Here is a 20,300-nt window from a genome sequence, read left to right on the forward strand (position 1 = left end):
CCCAACTGTTCACTGAGAAGGAATGGATTTCTGGCTACACCTTTATATAGCACATCAATGCCCACTTTAGCAGGCTGTTCACAAATGAAACAGCACAAGGTGACAAATGCTGCACATTCCAGGTTCCCTTTATATACTGTTAGTACTATTGTTTTAATTAAGATCCCTTCAGTTCTAACTTCGGTTCTTGTTGCTCCTGTCTCTTGCTCTATTCAGATTAATTTCCTGTCAGTCTCTCTAACAAATCCACCATGATTGCTAGCTATATTACACAAATATGGCATTGGGAATGAACAGAACCCTGGACCTTCTGCTCCAAAAACACAGGCTTCTGTACCTTGAGGGACAAGAGAATCTCCATGAATTATTATGTTGCTTTCAGTCAGAGTTTATTTAGGCCAAGCTTGTAAATGCCAGGCACACTTGAGACATTGCTGTTACAAAGTGTCTAATAAATAAATATTTTCAAAACATAAAATAAGTTAAAAATAAAAGCCAAATTCATGTCTATGGGATCAATTCATGCCACTGAAATCAATGGAGTTTCACCAGCATACCATGTGGCCTGGTGGATCTGTTTTTGCTAAACTGGATTAAATGGGAAGGTGATCCAGACATATTTGTTGTGGGCCCACGGATGGTGAATTCAGGATGAATCAAAGCAGACCTCAGAAATCTGTATGTTGTATAGTTACTGAAAACATCCTGTGCTATGGTGACTCTGTAACCACACAGCAGCCATCCACCTCAAAAAGAGAGAATCTTGTATGTTAGGCTCTCAAGATCCCCTTTATCACAGGCACAGTCCCCAATTTTGATAAACACTGCAATTCAATTTGAGGCACCAGCCCTAGTTCCTGGGCCAGGAAGAATATCACTTCTGCTGGTGTAAAGGAAAGGAATAGCTCTGAAATTGCACACGCTCAGCAGAAATCTTCATTATTTCTCCTCTATTTCTGGGGTTAGGTTGGTGGATTTTTACTGCTGTTGAGAGTGAAGAAGTAATAGCACTAGGCATAGCAAATGGTGGGCAAGATTCACACACATTGCTCTGATATCACACCTCAATTTTGACATGCAATATCCCCTATTATTTCAGTCCTGGGCTTCCACATAGCTCTGCCAATGCACATCAATCTTTAGCACTCTAATAGTCCAGCCCTAGGCCTCTCCTGAGCAGAGACTGCCAATCATACTACACTTGTAGAGTGGATTCATAGGGCCCAATTCTTATCTTACACTGATGTAAATCAGGAGTAACTTCACTGAAGTAAATGGAGTTACACTGGTGAAACGGAGATCAGAATCAGATCCCTTCTGGGGTAAACTACACTTTATAATGCATGCCCACATCTATACATTTTTACCATGCATGTTCAAGTCTTCATTTTAAGTGGTAGTGATTGCTACAGTTAAGTTTCATGTTTTTTTCCCATTTTAATTGCACCTTCTTCCATTTGCTTATTACTTTCCCAAATTTCCATGTATTACACTGAAATTTTCTAAGAGTGGTCACTGCTCAAAGATAAATCTGCACAAAAATCAGTTACCCTTTATTTAAAAACAGAGTGAAAAATTACCCTTTACTCATTCTTAACAAAACAATGCCTCTGTTCCCCAGCACATACAAATCTTGCTGCTAAGTTTTTTGCTTTGTTTTGAAGAGCTCTACAGCTGAAATGACGGGGGTAGAAAGATTAAATTTGGGAAATAAAAGTCAGTGCTAAGCATGAATGCCTTGGAGTGTTTCTGGTGACAACAGGGTTTAAATTCACCACATTAGGATCCAATGAAAACTCACACTTTGCACAGATGAAGCACAATTAGAATGGGATTTTGTCACTCAACTTGTCCCGTGAACCAACCTAGGCTGCAGTGTGTGTGGGGGGGGCTAATTTAGCTGCATAATGAAAAGGGACCTTTTAAACACAGTTATATTAGGTACCAAAATGCTTTTAAGGGTGGGATTTTCTAAAGCACCTAATAAGATGTGTGTTCCTATTAGTTTCAGGTGCTTTAGAAAAATCACACTCTTAAAAACATTTTCGTACCAAACATTTTTTGTTAGTAATAAAACAGCTTGATGCAACTGAATCTTTGCACTATGACATCTCTAGGACAGATATTATCATTGCTATATCATCTGGTATGGGTATATTTTACTGTGAAAAGATCAGACCATTATTATTAAAAAGTCACCATATACACATAGGTACTACTTGTCATTTTCAACAGACATTACACCAAAACCTAGGATCTGAACACTCTTTGACCTTACAGGGTCTGAAAACCTGAGCCACTCTAGTTTTCCGTGTGCACATCAATAAGCCAGATTTTTACCATGCCTATCCAGGAAAAGGATTTTCCCCATGTATGCCATGCCAAGGATTTTCAAAGGATATTCACTGTGGGTGCCCATCTTCTTCAAATACTTTTGCTCTCCATTTGCAATGCTTGGTGTGTTCCCCTCATCCTGCCATGATCTTTAGATGTATTATATTCATTAACGTCTTGCTTTGTGGGAGACTCTTATCAGATGTGCGAGAGTCATCTTGGCAGCTGTTTAGGTGAGAAAATTACAGAACCAAGCTGAACAGCCCTGACATCCAGCTTGCCAATCAAGTGACACTGAGGTCTGATATGAGGGGGCATGAACTTTTAGATATTAATTTACAAGGTTTCTATATTTACAATTTACTATGATAAAATCTTTCAAAAAAAATAAACTATAGACAATTTCTTCCCCACAGAGCTTCCCCTCAGGAATTAGGATAATGGAACATTCCATAAACTCTTAAAAACAATGAAGGAGGAGGGGTATTTTTTGCCTGTCAGAGCCCAGTGTTTAACCAGCCAGCACTTTGTTTCCTAAACCCCAAGTGCAGCATAAAAGGACAGTAACAGTCAGATAAAAAGGCTTTTCAGAATGCTTGGATTGGCCGGTGATGAGGTAATGATTTATAACAGGCTTGACAATGCTACCGAGGGCTGGCATTACCAGCAAAACTAATTCCCTCATTTGGCCCTTTATAATTGCATTTGTAAGTGCTTATTTCAGTGATGGACAATGCTGGGGAAGTGTAATTTTCTTCTGCTGACAAAAAACCAACTAGGGGGAAAAAAGAAGGTTAAAAGAAGGTTAGTGTAGTACAAGGTGAGCTGCTCCATGGGGCCATGGCATGTTGAATGTGAACTTTGGCAGCCTCTAGAGGGATCAAAACCACGTTCTGTACAGAGCTTAATTCTGTGATTTCCCAGCATGTAAAATAAAACTACTAACATGTCACACAGAAAGAGTCATTGGCAATTTTCATGGCTGATTTTCTTCCTTCTGAAAAAAACCTTCCTCCGGCTCCAGCATCTTCCATACCCTTGAGTGGCAGAAATGCAAGGCCAGATAGTAGCTCTGACCCACGCAGCCCGCTGGCTCAGAAACAGCTTATGTTACATGTGCTAGCTATTCCGGGACAGTGCTAGTATGTGTTACTGCCATGCTAAAATGCCAGCAAGCTGCTGAGGTAATCGACACTTGGCACTTTCAGTTGTAATTGTTTCTAATGGAAACAATGAGCCCAATTCTCTTTTCCCTTAAACGAGTTTTCCAGAGTAACTTCAGTGGCATTACTTCTGATTTACACCAGTGTAAATGAGAGGAGAATCAGGCTCAGTTGATGTTCTGGTGATGACAGGCCCATGTCATATGATGTGCACACTCATATATCACACAAAGGCAACCAGGGAAATAATGCAGGTTCCTGTGTGTGACAGGAGATACGAGAAAAGGAAGAACACACACTTTGGACATATTTAATTTTTATGGTTGTCATAATGTTTACCTTACAGAACTTTTTAGTTTTAAGGATGAAGTTCTTTAGCAGTTCCTACCCACAGGGAAGGACATAGAACCACTGGGGATTCTAAATCTGATTAGCAAAGCTACCCCAAGGATTGAATAAGAAACCCACACACTCACACTGAAGGACTTGCAAACACACAGAGAACCACTTACTCAAGTTTACATATCCCTACATGATTCCTGGGCTTCAGCTCTGCGCCTCTTCCCCCCCGCCCAACACACACATGGCCCTAACAATCTGACACCAGACAAAAGAGGGAAAAAAAGCAGAAGAAGATTCTAGGGGATCCACATCAAGAATCAAATGTTTTTATGGCTGTTCATTTCCTGCACAAAATATTAAAATAGGGTCTGCCCAGCGTCACCTGCAAAGGTCAAACTGAAAACATGCATCTATCTCTGTAGTTTTATGAGCTGTCACCGCTGCAGTCCATTTCTAGAGACCATTTATGTACAACCAAACTCCAGAAGAGTGCCAGAAAGACAAGGTCTAAAGAAGCCACAGGAGTAATTCCTTGAACCACACTGCAGTGAATTAATATGCTCATGAGACAGCGTGCAACTACACTGTATTATATATGTGTACTGAGAGTTATATTTGTGGCTAGAAGCTAGCATATTGTGGGTGCTACCATAATACAAACAAATTTTACATGTATGTGTGTATAAAGCATACATATATACAAACACACACAGAGGCACATCCCCTTCTCTTCTGTGTAGTTTAATATATATAAATATATAAATAATATATATAAAATCCTAATATCTAAATATCTCTTGTACTCTCCCACAGACCACACACACTGTAATTCATATATTTAAAAATAACCCCTCACACATTCACACACCCCAGCCAATGCACAAACATTCCCTTCTCAAAACATACCTATTTTACACACGTGTGCATTCTCGCAACATCTTACACCTGTCATACATGCATATACTTTCCCCCCTCCATTCCTAGGCACCTATCAGCCATACACACCAGCAGGAAGCTTGTGATGGGAATCAGCATGAGAGCAGCTGCTGCTCTAGACCTGCTACAAGACAAAAGCGGAAGCCAAAGCTGTAGAGCAGTTCTGCTCTTGTGCACAAATCTGCAGAAAAGGGCATGTCGTACAATTTGTTCAGGAAACAATAGCAATGTTTGACATGTCATAAGGATTGATGGAGCAGAAATTTACATGGGAGAATGCATTTTTAAACAGTTCCATGGAGCCCTGGTGCTTTGCCGGTAATGGTTTCAACATTCATCATTCACTGAGCCCCACTGAGTAACTCCTTAAACTACATGAGATTAACTCTACTCACAGCAGCTCCAGGGAGGCACAAAGAGATGAGGAGGAAGGAGTTTAAAGATACAGGAGCATTTTCTACAAACAATGGGAGCAGAAGAATGCCTAGACTGTGAGAGCTCTTTAAAATAGACCCTCTGAGCTCTGACAGTGCTTCTTGAATGCTTCCTCCACTGCCATGTTCACCGATCATCAATATGGAGGGGCTCTCCCAATTAAAAGGTTAGACTAACAGTCTTGTAATGAACACTTAACCCTTATGTGGTCACAATGTGAAGCACTGGATGTTTTCAAAGTACTGCCCAGACATCAGTTAATCTTCATTGCATCCCTGTGAGGGAGGGAATATCATCCCCATCTTCATTTTATAGCTCAGGAAAGAGGCTCAAGTAACGTGCCCAAGGCCACAGAGTGGGGATTAAAACCCAGGAGTGCCCTATGTTGAATCTGCTAGACTATGCAGCCTTCTATTCGCCACCCCTGACTGAATCTCCTGTGACCAACTCTCCAAAGACATCTACAGGATCTCTTATGGAACATGTATATTCTGAGGTTCCGCAATGCTCAGAAACATGCTGACATGGGAGTGGGGGGTAGGGGTGGAACACTGAACATACCTCAGTATAAGACACAGAAATGCAGACAGACACACGTATGCACAATCCTCTGCTGCAACCAGTGTTGTGTGCATCACTATGTCTACACTGCAATTAAATACCCGCAGCTGGCTTTTGTCAGCTGACTCGGGCTCACGGGGCTCAGGTTGTGGGCTGTAAAATTGCAATGTAGACATTTGGGTTCAGGTTCAAGCCTGGGTTCTGGGACCTACCCCCTTATAGGGGTTTGAGTCACAGGGGGCACACTGTGCTTGTGAGTACCACTGTGTTTGAGGCATCCTGGGCAGATACTTCCTTGCAGCTTTGCTGAACCTCTTGTGATAATTTCGTTGATCTAACAGATGATCTACCTGAACCAACCTGCCCCAGGGTGAGAGAATTCAGCCTCACTGCTTATTCGGTCTGGGCTCCTCCTTTCTGCTTATAGATTTCAGCTGTAACCTAGAGGGAAACCTTCCCCAGCTCACTTTTCCTGGAATGAAATGGGAACGCCTCCCTCCCCCACCCCAAGTTAAACACGGTTTGCCGTGGAAATGGATCTTTGAGGTGATTGGCTAGCAAAAGCACAGTGGAAGAATAATTAATTCCCTTTGACTTGGAGAACATGCTATGGAGTGAATGTGAACCTGTAGGGTCCTGCTACAAGATGTTCTCATAATTAGAAACGAAAAAAGCCCTGAAGAGGTGGAAGGAGAAAATTTTATCTAGGGAAATAATGTTCCCATTCCTATTGAATCCCCATTACTAGGATTGGGGAGAAGGATAGCCACAAGCTGGAAGTGTGTGGGGTAGGGTAAGGAGTAGAAGAGGGCAAAGGATGGACTAATGGGAGGAAATAGAAGAGGTGGGAGGAGAGGAAGGAAGGGAAGACAGAGGGGATGGGGAGAGTGAGAAAAGAAATGGCAGGGAATAGAAATGGAAGGGAGTTCCTGCAGGTTTGCAATTTAATCCTAAAAACCATCTCACCAAATCTGGAACACAGCACATACTGTATAATGAAGCCATAAATAAAATCATCCCTTGGGGAGATCTAATTCAGCAAATCAAATGAAATGTAAGCCCTCACATGCAGTTCCTTGACCAGGTAATTAAAAAAAAAAAAAAAAAAAAAAAAAGGAATGCATGTTTTTCTGAGAGAGAAGGTGACCAACCCACCCTTTCCCTTCGTGGTGCACACACCCTTGAGGGAAAGGGTCCAGTTTCAGATGTTATTGTTATTAATTCTGAGTCTAGCTTAGGGAAATGGGGAAGGCTAAATGACAAAAGTCAAACCCCAATTCCTCCCCCACACTTCTCCTCCACTGCCTGCTCCCTGAGCATAACTCACACAGGCTTCACCACCAGATGTAAAAGTAGCCACCAGTCAATGGATATGGATCATGTAACCTAGTAGGCGTATAACCTCTTGTAGCCTGACCCATGTCGCTTGACACAGGCCGTTGTTATAAAAGAGCTTAGGCCTTTGATATGGTGACTTGGCATCCTTACACCAGCCCTCTGTTCATTTGTCTTTCAGAAACTGCTGGAAGAAAGATGACAGAAAAATACTGAGACTGGAGGAAAAGGTTTTGAGCATCTTTTTTGGGGAGTGAGGAGCTCCCAACCTTTCCACTTCTGAAATCATCTTGGAGTCTCCCTTCATGTTGACATTATAGGTTCATCCTGTTGCACTCTGAGTGCTACTGGAATACTCCAACCAACCAACTAATAATAAATGATACATCATGGACATCATAATAATAAGGGTGGGGTGATAATCACAGCTGCTAGGCAGATGGGGAGAAGGAGCTGGATTATCTGGGGAAAAGATGTCCCAAGAGGAATGAGGCGCATAAAGCCTTAGGTCTATCACCCAGAAATGTTAAGGGTAAAATTTTAGAAAGGGGTTGAGTGACTCAGGAGCCTATGTCCCATTGACAGTCAAAGAAATTCTACTCTTTTGTCACTGCTTTTGGGGAGGCTTGGTTCACGCTTTGTCCAGGGAGCAAGAGAGACAGAGAGTCTGCATGGAGGAGGAAAAGTATGCACTGTCATACCTGGTGCACCCCTGCTGGACACAGGCAACAAATTAATGACACTTGTGGCCTCTCCTGTGCAGCCCGCAGTGCAGGAATGACAAATGGCCCTGGCAGGGATGATCTTTATGGAGGTGTGTGTGTGTGTCTTTATTTTCCTTCCTGCCTCTCCTCCTAATCAATAGCAATCCTAAGCAATACATATCAACTAAATATAACCCTCCCCCCACCTCAGCCCCGAAAGTCCACAGCTGCTGATTGTATGGCCATGGTATCTGTTTAAAAAAAGGGGGGATTCTTTTCATGCCACAACTGGAGGCTACAAGGAGTAGGGCTAGGGAGAGAAAGGAACGAGACAGCAGCCACAACAACCCCAGCCGATGAGAGAATTCCATTTAAGATGTCACTCTGCAGGCCAGGCAGGGCTGCCCAGGCAAAAGGAATGAAGCCTGACACTAGGGCTGTTAGATAAAGGAGTTCCCAGGTTTGTTTGTTTGTTATTGTTGGGGTTTTTTATTCTCTTTTTTATTTAAAAACCAGGAAATAAAAATTGATGGGGAGCAAATTGCTTTGGCCAGAAGCTCTCTGCTTAAAAGAGTTGTAGCAAGAAAGCAATTACCTAATGTCAAAAACCTGTCAAAGCATCAGTGTGACCTGCCAGCCTCCCGGTGATACTCTGTGGGGTGAGCAGCAGCAAAATGGGACCATGAAATGGGAACGAGGGCTGTGTACAATATGCCAAATTGCCTGCCTGGCTGAAAATACTCCAGTCCACCTCTCACAGAGCCTTAATCTTCAACATGGAATGTCGGGTCTTAGCCACGAAAAGAAGGCAAAAGGAAGATTCCTCCTCGCCCCTTTTGTAGGCTTTTTTAGGAAGTAAATTGGACAAAGGCATTGTCTTATATTAACTCAGATGTACAACACAGTTAGCTGTGCTCTCTGCCACAGCCACTTTGCTCTGTGCCTCAATACTGATCTGAGGAACCATTTCCAGAGATGAAAGAAGAGTTAACTCTACTCTAAGACTGCCGACAAAGGGGCAATCAGTACCAGTTCCAACAGGAGTTTCATGGTATGGACATTTTTCCACTAGGAACTAGATTTGAAAGTCACACTGACCAGTGAATGACCCATCATCAGGTAGTAAACCCTTGCGTTACTGATCAAAGCCAAATTCGTGACAGTGACTTAGAAATGAAAAGCTCTGAATTCCATATGAGCCTGCCAAGCCATCCAATCCCACACCACTGGGCAACTTCAAAGCAATATTCAAAAGGTGAAACATTTTACGTGGCAACTTCTGGTCACAACTGACCAGACTCAAACCAACATCCTAGAGTAAAAAAGGCTACAGATGTCACCGTTTGTTCCCCAGCCATCCACTTCCCTGATCTTGGCCACAGCTGAACCAGGATCTAGTGATGATTAGTTCTTCTATGTCCTGCTACCAGTCTCCAGCATCACCCAAACTTCATCATTGTTTGTACAATGTTAGCAAACAAATGGCTCTTCCATAAAATATCTGTCAGAAGTTGGTGTCCTAGCAAATAGCTCTAGTGATATTTACTGAATATTGTACTTCCTGAAAAGCAGCACAGACACTGATTGTAACACAATTGGATATTTGGAAATATCAAGACTGAATAGTTAACCGTAGGAATAATCATTTGGATACAAAAACAGATCAATGTCTGGTAGGAATTCCACTTAAACTATTATAAATTCTGCAAATGAAAACTACATCTTCCTCAGTATCACTTTCAGGAACCTCTCTCTTTCTGTGTAATCTAAAGAGTGGAACCTGGGCAGGAGATTATAATCAGGTGCTACCAGAGATGACCTGCTGATCAGAATTAGCAAACTGGAGCCATGTAAAGGTGATTGGTTGGGGGAAAGGGAGGCGGAGAGGAAAGAAGCAGGGAATCGAGGAGATGGAGGGCTGCTAAGAGCAGGACACTGTGAAAACTTAAAGTGGTTCCTGAGCAGCCTGAGAGTGCAGAGTCTGAAAGGATGCGGGGGGTTAAAACTAAACTAACAACCCAAGAGAGCTCTTGCTGAGACTGGCAGGGGGAAAAAGGCCAATCAACCCCCCTGGGAATTACAAAGGCTCTTCCACCTCTTCTCCCAGCTGTTATAAAACACAATCAGGGGAAGCTGTTTTTTCTAACAGCAGTCCCCTCAACATCAGCCAGCCACTAGAGCAGTCAGTTCTGTTATCCATGCAGCAGCCGCCTCGATTTAGCACTGAGTAATTTACTGCAGTCAGGCTGTTAGTGGTTGGAGATTATGGTCTAAAATTTTATTCAATAGTCATGCTATACTGAAGGCAGCCCTTTAGTAGAGAAGTAGACATTTACTCAGGGGTTCCATATACACTCATTCTCTCCCCACCCCCTTTTATTTTAGTCCCCAAGGTGACACCAATACAATTTAGACATTCGCCTCACCAGGTTTTATTGGAGCTCTGTGATTGGGCCAGGCACAAGTTCTCTGCTAATGAACCGTATTGATTTCATATTCTCTTGTTGTCCACCTAAATGGCAAGCAGCACATCTGATAGATTAAATAACCACACAATTGCCTGGCTGACATCTCAATCACTCTGCTGTTAGGTCTCTAATGAATTTTACAGCCCAGGAAAACGAAAGAAATTAAGGTCAAAGTCCGATGCAGGAAATATAAATCACCAACAATCTTTGAAATATTCACAAGCGCTCATACATATAATTCTTCGCTTGCCTCTCTCCTCTTTGCCGCCATTAGCAACTCCATCTTATCTAAGCACTAAGAATCAGGAGTTCTGTCTTGGCCTGAGGAGTGGGAGGGGCAGCCCATTTTGGAGCAGGAGTGAAATTACAACAAGATCCCACCCAGAGGAGCAGAGACCTAGAACCAGTCCTAGTCTGAAGGTGGGTGTGAACAGGTCAGATCCTGGTGGGGAGGAATGGAACAGCATGGCCCAATCTTTGTGCAAAAGGAATGAAGGTAATTCAGCCTGGTATTATCTACAGCTAATAACCCCTCTTTATGCTAAGCAGCATGTAGGTATAATTTTCGACAGGAACTTTATCATTTAATGTCTACATTAATAAACATTTGCCGCCTGCCGTCAGAGATGCAGAAAAAGTTATATTATGGCCAGGGCTGCTTCAAGCAAAGCTGGAGGTTCTTACAAAGCAATTCAATTTCCCTGCACAGACTGAGGAAGCCCAAGAGTCAATGGGCAGCCTCCCACCAAGCCAACTGCATAGGGAGTGGAGAGAGGGGCAACAGAAAGTATGTTCAGAACTGGAGTGTGCGTTTCTGGAGCGAGTTAGAGAGACAGTGGATGGAAGTTTAACGATAAACAGGAAGGGGTGAGGAGGAACTTGTGATTTCACCCAGCTATGGCTAAGGCATTGGGGTGACATCCCCTGATTCCCCAAGAGCCTGAAATTACTACCCACACACAGTTGTACATGAGCAGCCTGAACGGCCCACCAAGCAGCACTGGAGTATGCACAGTAAGGACCAACTTGACCATACACATTTCAACCTCTCAATGGTGGAGTGGGGGCACCAGAAGTTACAGATTTGCTAGCACTGTCTGAACTGGCCCCGACTGTGGGTCAGGTGTATGGAGCAGGCAAGGCCAGGCACAGCCCATTGCACTAGCGGACATGGAGAAACTGCAGAAGCAGCAGTGGAGGCAGTATCAAAATATCTGAAAGAAAGAGAAGGGGAGAGAAGGGACCCACCCCCCAACACTTTTCAGTGTCATTCACGTGTGGGGTCAGTTTCAGTTTCAGGTTTGTTCCCATGATTGAGCACCTCCCCAAAAAGCAGCCTGAGCCTAATATTGGACATACCAGCCTGGAACTGATAGGTGGATAATGTCCTTGAATCAATCTCAAAAGTATAAAGTAGTTTAAGTAGGTGTAACTTCCACATCAAGGAGCTGGAAGAAGGTGCAAGTTAAAGTAGTCCTCCCCGGCCCCTTTAATGTATCCTTCTTATGAGCTCCTCAGTGTACACTAATTTAGATTCTCTTACACAACCACAGAGTGTGTGTAAGCAGGTCTCAGAGAGTAGGTGAGCAAGCATGTGGGGGTTGGGAGTAAGATCTAAGATCTTGTCTACGCTACACAGTTTTATCAACAAAAGTTATGTCGACGCTCAAAAAGCGCTATAATAAAAATTGGTATTGCATGTTCACACTCACTCCCTCTGTCAGTGAAGCATGTCCACATTTGGGGCACTAGCATCGACAGCGTGAGCAGTGCACTGTGGGTACCTATCCCACAGTCCAACTCGACTCCTTCTGCTGCTAGGTCTTGTGGGAAGGCGGAGCGAATCGTGGCACATCTTGGGACTGGGCTCAATGTCCCATGCTGCATTGCTTTCTGTCCCAGTATTCCATGGGCTTGCTGCACTGTTCAACGGCCCTTCTTTGCTGTGCACCCTGGCATCTTTGTGAGAAAGGATGGATCCCGCTCTGCTCTCCTATGCTCTGATAACTGTCATGAAGACATCATGGATGACAGTGCAGTTAAATTGCAAAGTTCCTAACTGAAGAAGACTCCCAGTTGCCTGACATGCTATGTGATATGGATAGGAGCAACTTTAGATTGCTTTTGGCATTCACAGAACAGCTGCATAGGGTAGACCATTGCTTTTGGGCTTGGGAAACAAGCACTGAATGGTGGGATCGTATCGTCATGCAGCTGTGGGATGATGAGCAGTGGCTGCAGAACTTTTGTATGTGGAAAACCACCTCCCTGGAATTGTGTGCGGCACAAGGACACCAGAACGAGAGCTGCCCTATTAGTAGAGAAGCATGTGGCAAACACTGTGTGGAAGCTGGCAACTCCAGACTGTTACTGTTTGGTCGCAAATCAAGTGTGCAGGGCAATAAATGCATCCTCTACGAAGGACTGTGACTCTGGGAAATGTGCGTGAAATAGTGGACAGCTTTGCAAATGGATTTCCCTAACTGTGGAGGGGTGATAGATGGCATACATATTCCAATGTTGGCCCCAGACCACTTTGCGATGGAGTACGTCAATAGGAAGGTGTGCTTCTCCATGGCATTGCAGGCACTTGTGGATCACCGTGGGCATTTCACTGACATCAACACGGGGCGGTCCAGGAAGGTGCATGACACCTGCATCTTCAGGAACACTGGCCTGTATAGAAAGCTACAAGTGGGGACTTTCTTTTCAAACCAGAAGATTACAATGGGGGATGTTGAAATGCCCAAAGTGATCTTGGAAGACCTGGCATACCCCTTATAGCCGTGGCTCATGAAACCTGGACAGCAGTAAGGAGCGGTTCAACAACAGGCTGAGTAGGTGCCGGATGACAGTTGAATGTGCCTTTAGCAGATTAAAGGTGTGCTGGCGATGTCTTTATGGCAGGTGAGACCTCAGTGAGGATAATATTCCCATGGTCATAGCCATGTGTTGTATGTTGCACAGTCCAGGAAACTTTCCTAGAGATCTTTCTGGAGGATTACTGTGAGATCTCACCATGCATAAACACCCTGTTCTGCTGTACCAATTAGCTACACAGGGAAATGCCCAGTTCACAGAAACACAGCCACCCTTGTACATTTCTATACCTTGAACCCACCTCCGCACTACACAAACCACAGCCACTTACCAGGCGTCTCCTCTCCTGCTTCTTGTTCACCAGACAGCAACTGCTGAGACTGGCTAGACACCTCCGGAATGGTGAACAGTTCCTGGCTGCCTGCCCCACCAGGCGATCCCTCTGGGAGCTCCACATCGTCATCTAACTCCATCCACCTCTTCATCAATAACTTTGTCCTCCGGGTTAGGTCCTCTTTCTGCTGCCTCCATGGGGCAAAGTATCCATGGGGCTCTTGGCAGAGGAGGTGGGGTCTCCACAGAGGATAGCGTCCAGCTCCTTATAGAACTAGCAGGTCTTAGGTGCAACACCAGACTGATGGCTTGCCTCCCTCACCTTATGGTACACCTGTCTTGGATCCTTTATCTTCGCTCTGCACTGCAGCATGTCCTGATCATAGCCCTTTTCACACAAGCCTTGAGAAATCTGCCCTTAAGTATCAAAATTCCTACAGATCAAGTGCAGCTGGGACTGTACAGCCTCCTCTCCCCATATACTGAGCAGATCCAACAGCTCTGCAGTGGTCCAAGCAGGAGAGCGTTGCTGCGATAACCTGCTGTAGTCACCTGAGAAGATGTGATGAGACCTCTCCATGCCAAGCATACAGGAAATGGAATTTCAAAAATTTCTGAGGCTTCTAAGGGGGAGGGGCAGATGGTTGTTTACCTGGCTGCAGGGCAGTGGAAAAACCTCCTTTCCCAAGTCCAAGTGTTTATCTAAAGGAACTCATTTAAAACAAAGATACGATTTGCTTTTCTATCAGTGGACAAGAGCAGCAGAATCCAGAAACAGACAGACAAAAACTGTGTCTGGGGGCTTGGTGGGCCATGGATTAATGAATAAATCTGTTCCCCTCTATGATATTAATGTACCTACTGAACCTGTAGAGATTTGGATTCAAGTTATGATTAGGCCTCCAATGTAAATGAGTTTGGTGGGATCAGCCTTCTCAATAGTGGGCACCAGTCCACATCACAAATACACAGCACACCTGGCAGACTGCCTATGGGAGGTCTCATAGCAAAGAGTCTGTTGCAGGTCGGAACTAAGATGCACTGGCAGAGTGAAGGGGAATTTTGAACCCACAATCTCTGGCTTAGGAAGCCAATGCCTTATCCATTAGGCCACTGGAAATCTTGCAAAATACATGCCCTGCATTGTGCCTGCCTCTAAGGAGAGCTGCCTGCCCTTCAAACCAATACAAACAGTGGTATTGTTGGGGCCGTGTGTGTGTGTGGGGGGGTATCATACAGTAGGCCTGGTGCAGGGCAAAGTGACAGATAAATCTGGATGAGGAAAATCAATTGAAAGATTACTACTGCCATATAGGACTGTTACTTGTATTTGTGAAGCCTGGGTTTTGGTAATTTTTAGCCCACCAACAGCCCAAAACAGAGCAACACCTCTCCTTCAACAAGAACTCCTTTCAACTCTCAGCTGCTCCCAAACTACCAGCACAGCAAAAAATAATAATGGGGAGCACACTCCAAATCACAATACTCAATGAGTGACTCCTGTTCACTTGTTTGTTTTTTAAAGGATATAATTTGGACAGGTGCAAACGTGTGTTTGTTGGTTTGTTTCATTCCTTTTCCCTTCTCATTTTTTTTCTGCCTATGCACTGTGAAAGTGTGTATTTATCCTGACAGCTCCATCAGGACACACGGCGGCTGCAAAGGCTGCAATAAGTGTCTCTCTCTTTAGCGCTTGGGCTGTCATGATTCCTATTCCATCCCATTTCGGTTTTACGGATTGATATTTAGATTAAAGAGATAAACACAACCAAAGAGCACTGGGCCCTGACAGACAGACGAGAACTTCAGATCCGTCAATCATCTTGCTACCTAGTAATTCCTCTTTTTCCCTCTCTCTCTCTCCCCCTTCGCTTTATTTACCAAGATGAATTGATAAGAATATTTAAAAAGAACAAGGGACTTGACCAAATAACAATAAAAAAAAATTGCATTTAACTTTCCAGACGATTTGGAATCTCTTCTTTGATTACTTAACTATTTACTGTTTCACATGTTTGCAGTTTCTCTCTCCTATCGCAGATAAAGAATTCAATTTTCTTTTAAACGGTGGGGAAATTGGAAGAGATTTTGTTCTGTTTAAGCACAGCTGGAGTCTCAGGACTCAGGGGGATTGAGAACAATGAGATCAATTAAGATGCCAGTGGAGAAGAGAGCTGGGCAGAAAGGAAAGAAGAGGTGGTGAGAGGGGAAAGAACAGGGCTCAGAGGACATCTGAACAGAACAGCCCCTCCCGACCCATTCCCACACCTCCATTTTTCCTGTCTGCAGCAGAGGACTCAGGCTCCCCTATCCAAGAGGTTTCCAGGGGTTCACTCTGACAGGAGAAAAACATTTACAACCAGTTTACATACCTGAGCTTTCAGATGCTACCTGAAAGCTAGTCTATTATATCCATTCCACCCTATCTCCTGTCTGCAATCACAAATCCTCATCCTTCTCCTCTCTATCCTGTTACAGGTAATCCAGCTACCTTCCATAACACATCAGGATTTCTTTATCATCTCACATTGGGCTTTAAATTATATGCTATGGTCCCTAACCACACACACCCTCACTCCAGTCCTAGCTACCCCAGGCCTTGCACCTAAAGCACACCCTATCACCCCTGATGGTTAGTCTCCCATCCCCTTATCAATCATGTTCGTCACATCCATACTCCCTAACAATTCCAATTGAATATGAATAAATTCCTTGTCTTCCTATAGTAAAAAAAAGAACGAGATGAATTCTGTCTTCCAACTCTTAGGCATGATGTTTGGGTCACTATACAGCTGAAGGTGCACTGCCTTATACCTGATCTTTCATCACCCTACATGCCATCATGGTGTCAGGGAATGTTGTGCTACTAGATATCGTTACCTATGTGGATAGGAGGTATTGTACTACACTTCAGTCCTAAACATTAAAAAAGCCTCCTAGGTGGTAGGGGTGTCAGAGAATAGGTTCTCTCCCATCCAATTTCCATTCTTCCATAGAAATGCCAAAAGAGCATTCATTTCCCTAAAGCAGAGACTCATGATTACAAGCCTTTCTGCACTTTCCTTCATTTTTCACCCACCCATTTACTGAGTGAAGTTGTTTTTCCATCATACTGCTGATTCTCTCCACTTTCTGTAACGTCTAGAGTCGAATATTCATCTGCAAACTCTAGGAAAGGCAAGCTAACTATCCTCCCAGAGAGTGACCCAGTCACTTCAGTATTCCTAGTGCTCAGGCACCCAGAGATTAAGAGTCTTGAAGGTGTGATGCACACAAGAGGCAGAAAGAACCTGGTTTCAGGCAAAAAAGTTGGCAGGTCTTGCCCTCGTTTGCTGAACAGTTCCTTTCTCCCCAGATAAGAATAATAATACATCAAACAAGCAAACCAAACAAGTTACATCCCCTTCTTCTGGGAGAGACCTCTTAGCTCTCTGCAAGTCTCTCCCTATTCTGAGCAGAGGGAGCTTCTTAAATACCTTGCCCTTTCCCAGCATGCTTTGCCAAACTCATAATTACAGTCCCAGCAGCCCCAGGAACTACAGCTCCTGGAAGGCCCTCAGGAGTGAAAAGAACTCCAGCCCACCACTCTGTGCATGAGAACTGTGGTCTCAGGCCCTGAAGAGAAACAGCCATGTGGCATTTCTTCCCAAATTCCCACTGTCCTCCTGAAAATACTTCTCCCTCAGTGGTCACATTCTTCATTCCACGGTAATCTTCCACAAAACCATGGAATGGGGGTAGTGCTGGCCCCAGAGGCTTCTCTTAAGGTCTCAAAGGACCAATACACCACATTATTGTCCTGTGGGACAGGAGCAAACCTTGCTAAGGGGAAAAAAACCTAGGTAGAAACAGCACAGTGGGAAAGGATCCATTGAAACCCTAGCGACACTCCAGACTACAGGTTCAACTCAGAAGCAGACAGACTACACCTAGCCCATCTGCTAAGACTTTTACCTGCAGAATGGTATTGTTATGTTTAGTACTTAGCATCTTATACTATTTCTACCTGCTATAACTCACAACTTCTTGAGATATAATTGCCAGCTCACACCAACCAGGGATTTTCCTTACATGTGTTTTTGGGAGTCATGTTGAACAAAGACAGAAATGGAGATGCATGTGATATCAGAAAGGGAGGTGTGATTCCCCCATCCTGAATGAAAGGAAGCTGGAGAGAACCCGTGTAGGCAAAGGGAGATTTGAACCACCTTAAGGGTGCTAAACCTGATTACAGAAGGCCTCAGGTTTGGAGTGCAGAGTGGGACAGGCAGCAGCCCTGGAAGTGTATGTTCCTGTGTTTGCTTGAGAACAGATGAAACCCTGGATCAGAATCTGGGACGACAGGAGATGGAGTAGCAGCAAAAACATAACAAGAAAAGTCCATTGTATCAAGCCCACTTGCAGGAATAGCTGACATCCAGCAGACATGTTCCCATTTGCTAAACTATGCCTTATTTACTTTTCAGTCACCAAGCTGAGATTGCTGGACAGAACAAATCCCTGGGGAAGGTATTTACAGGGGTTTAAGACTGTGCCGGCCCCCTGCAGACCCCAGCACCAAGTCACAAAAGCCCCTTATGCAGCTGTCAGGAAGTGAGAGCTGATAGCAGACTGACAGCTGATTGAGAAAGTGATTTGCATTTTAAATATGAGTTTATTGATGTCTGGTGCTCTCTTTCCCAGTGTGGGACGACTACATTATTACTTTTTTGTTGACTGGCTTTTACGGCTGGCTGGAAAGAAAAGAAAAAAATTGGACTGGGATCGATTTCCTTGTCCCTGGTGGGAGGCCAAAGGGAGATCGAAGAGGCATAAGAAAAGTGATGGCCGAAATGGTAAAAGGGAGAGACTTTGTCAACCGAATTAAAGATGCCATAATGAGGGGAGCAATGAAAGGTTAATTAGCACATTTACTGCACTAGGATCATTCTAACAAGGCATCTCCCAACTATATGCAGGTATTGGGAGAGGGTTACGTGGCGGGGGGGGGGGGGGGGGAGAGAAATGAGAGAATATGGGCAGCTGAGCAGGTGTGTGTTTCAAGTATGGGGGAACATACATGTATGAGAGAGCGAATAGGAGTGTGAACATGGAGAAAGGTGTATATGTAAACATGAGTCCAGGTAGTGTGTGAGTGTGTGTACATTCAGACACTGGTATGAGGGAGGGTGTAGCAGATTACATGCCTGCATGCTGGAAGGATGTGGAGCACATAAAGGGGGGTGGGTCTAAGCAAGGAGTAAAATAACAAGAGTGAGGTACCCCAAACCTCTGTACTAGGACCAAAGCTGTTTAATGCAGTTATTCATTTGAGGTAGCAAAAGTTACAGGTAGCACAAAATTATTTAGGTTTCTCCGAATCGGAAGGATGGTGAGGAACTTTCAGAGGAAGCCATTGTGAATAGGCAGCTTAATGGCAGAGGAAGTTCAATGTTGGCAAATTCAAGGCAATGTGAACTGAAGAGAATACTTTGAACTATTCATACACTTCATTGGCTTCTATTAACTGCAACAACTCAAGAAAGGATCTGGGCATCACTGTGGACAGCTCAATGAAATGTGCCACTGCTGAATGTGCAGCAGCTGTCAAAAACCAGTGAAATGTTGGGCCGCAGGAGGAATGGGTCAGAAATAATACTGAAAATATTAGAATGCCATTATATGAATCAATAAGATGCCCTCCCATGGAACACTAATTTTCCACTCTGGCCACTGTGCTTCAAATGAGATATAACTGACATAGAATGGGGTCAGTGATAAGTGGAAGAATAATTAGATACATGGAAAACTTTTTAATGAAGAGAGATTTAAAAGCTTGGCACTATTTGGAGAAGTATTGAATCTGAAGGACTATGCTGAAGGTATACAAAATAATGAATGGCTTTAAGGTGGTTTATCTGGCATTTCTGTTTATTCTTTTTCATAATACAAGAGCAAAGCAACAGTTAATTATGCTGAAAGACAGTACATTTAAAACTGAAAAAATGAATGCCTTTTTTTGTTTAAGTATAAAACATTATTCTAGATTCATAGGTTTTAAGACAGAAGGGACCATCATGATCATTAAGTCTGATTTCCTGCTTAACACAGACTATAGAATGTCATTTATACATCACATCCAATAACTAAAACATCTCTTAGAATTAGCCTTTGGAATTCATTGCCACAAGAGGCCAAGACCTTAGCAGAATTAAAAAAATTACTGGATATTTATATGGATAATAAGAATGTCCAGAATTACATTAGTAGAGCCTTGTTGTAAAAAATCCCTAAAAGTTTGGAAAGGTGAGCCCTCATGCTTTGGGACATACACCAACCTCTAACTGAAAGGACTAAAAATAAACTTTCCCTAAGGACAGATCATTCCATAATTATCCTCTGTGAAGTGACTTGCATCTTCCTCTGAAGCATCTGGTTCTGGCCAGTGTCAGAGACAACTTAAAGGACTGGATGGATTACCGGTCTGAATGCTGGTATGATCTGGTATGGCAATTCCTACGTTTCTATATATTAGTTTTCTCTATAGGAACAGTCCAAAACACCATAGTGAGTCTATTGTAAAATGTACAGTTTTGGGCCACGAGTGTAAGACTCTTGTGTATTGTTTCAAAAAGAGCAGTAATGAACTGAGGTGAAGGAGGAGGGGCACTGAAGCTCCTGCTCTGTCACTGTAACACATCTTCTCACTTTTTCCAGAGTAATTTCTCTCGACTTATTATTTTTTGACTAAGAAGAAAACATAGGCTCAGTGGGGAATACACAGCAGAGTTCCTGGAGGCTTAAAGAGCAAGTCGGCTGACTTACTCTGGTACCAGCTGATTCAGGCAGCCTAAAGCAACTGATCTGAGCCTAAACAGCCTAAAAATCCT

At 43.6% G+C, this 20,300-nt stretch overlaps 1 protein-coding gene across 2 annotated transcripts in view; it reads right to left on the bottom strand.

Moving 5' to 3' along the window:
• The window catches only part of CDH23 (cadherin related 23), a 544,508-nt gene that overhangs the window by 197,239 nt on the left and 326,969 nt on the right, over positions 1-20,300 (bottom strand). The window contains exon 1 of one of the 2 annotated variants that reach the window (XM_034775587.1): positions 2,341-2,497. The exons of the other annotated variant lie outside the window; for it this stretch is intronic. Within the exon in view, the coding sequence (XP_034631478.1) occupies positions 2,341-2,343 (3 nt within the window). The 5' untranslated portion in view covers positions 2,344-2,497. Of the gene's footprint in view, positions 1-2,340; positions 2,498-20,300 lie in introns of those variants that run through there. 2 annotated transcript variants of the gene reach the window in all.

This window comes from Trachemys scripta, chromosome 7, assembly GCF_013100865.1.
Source record: "Trachemys scripta elegans isolate TJP31775 chromosome 7, CAS_Tse_1.0, whole genome shotgun sequence".
Taxonomy (NCBI): Eukaryota; Metazoa; Chordata; order Testudines; family Emydidae; genus Trachemys; species Trachemys scripta.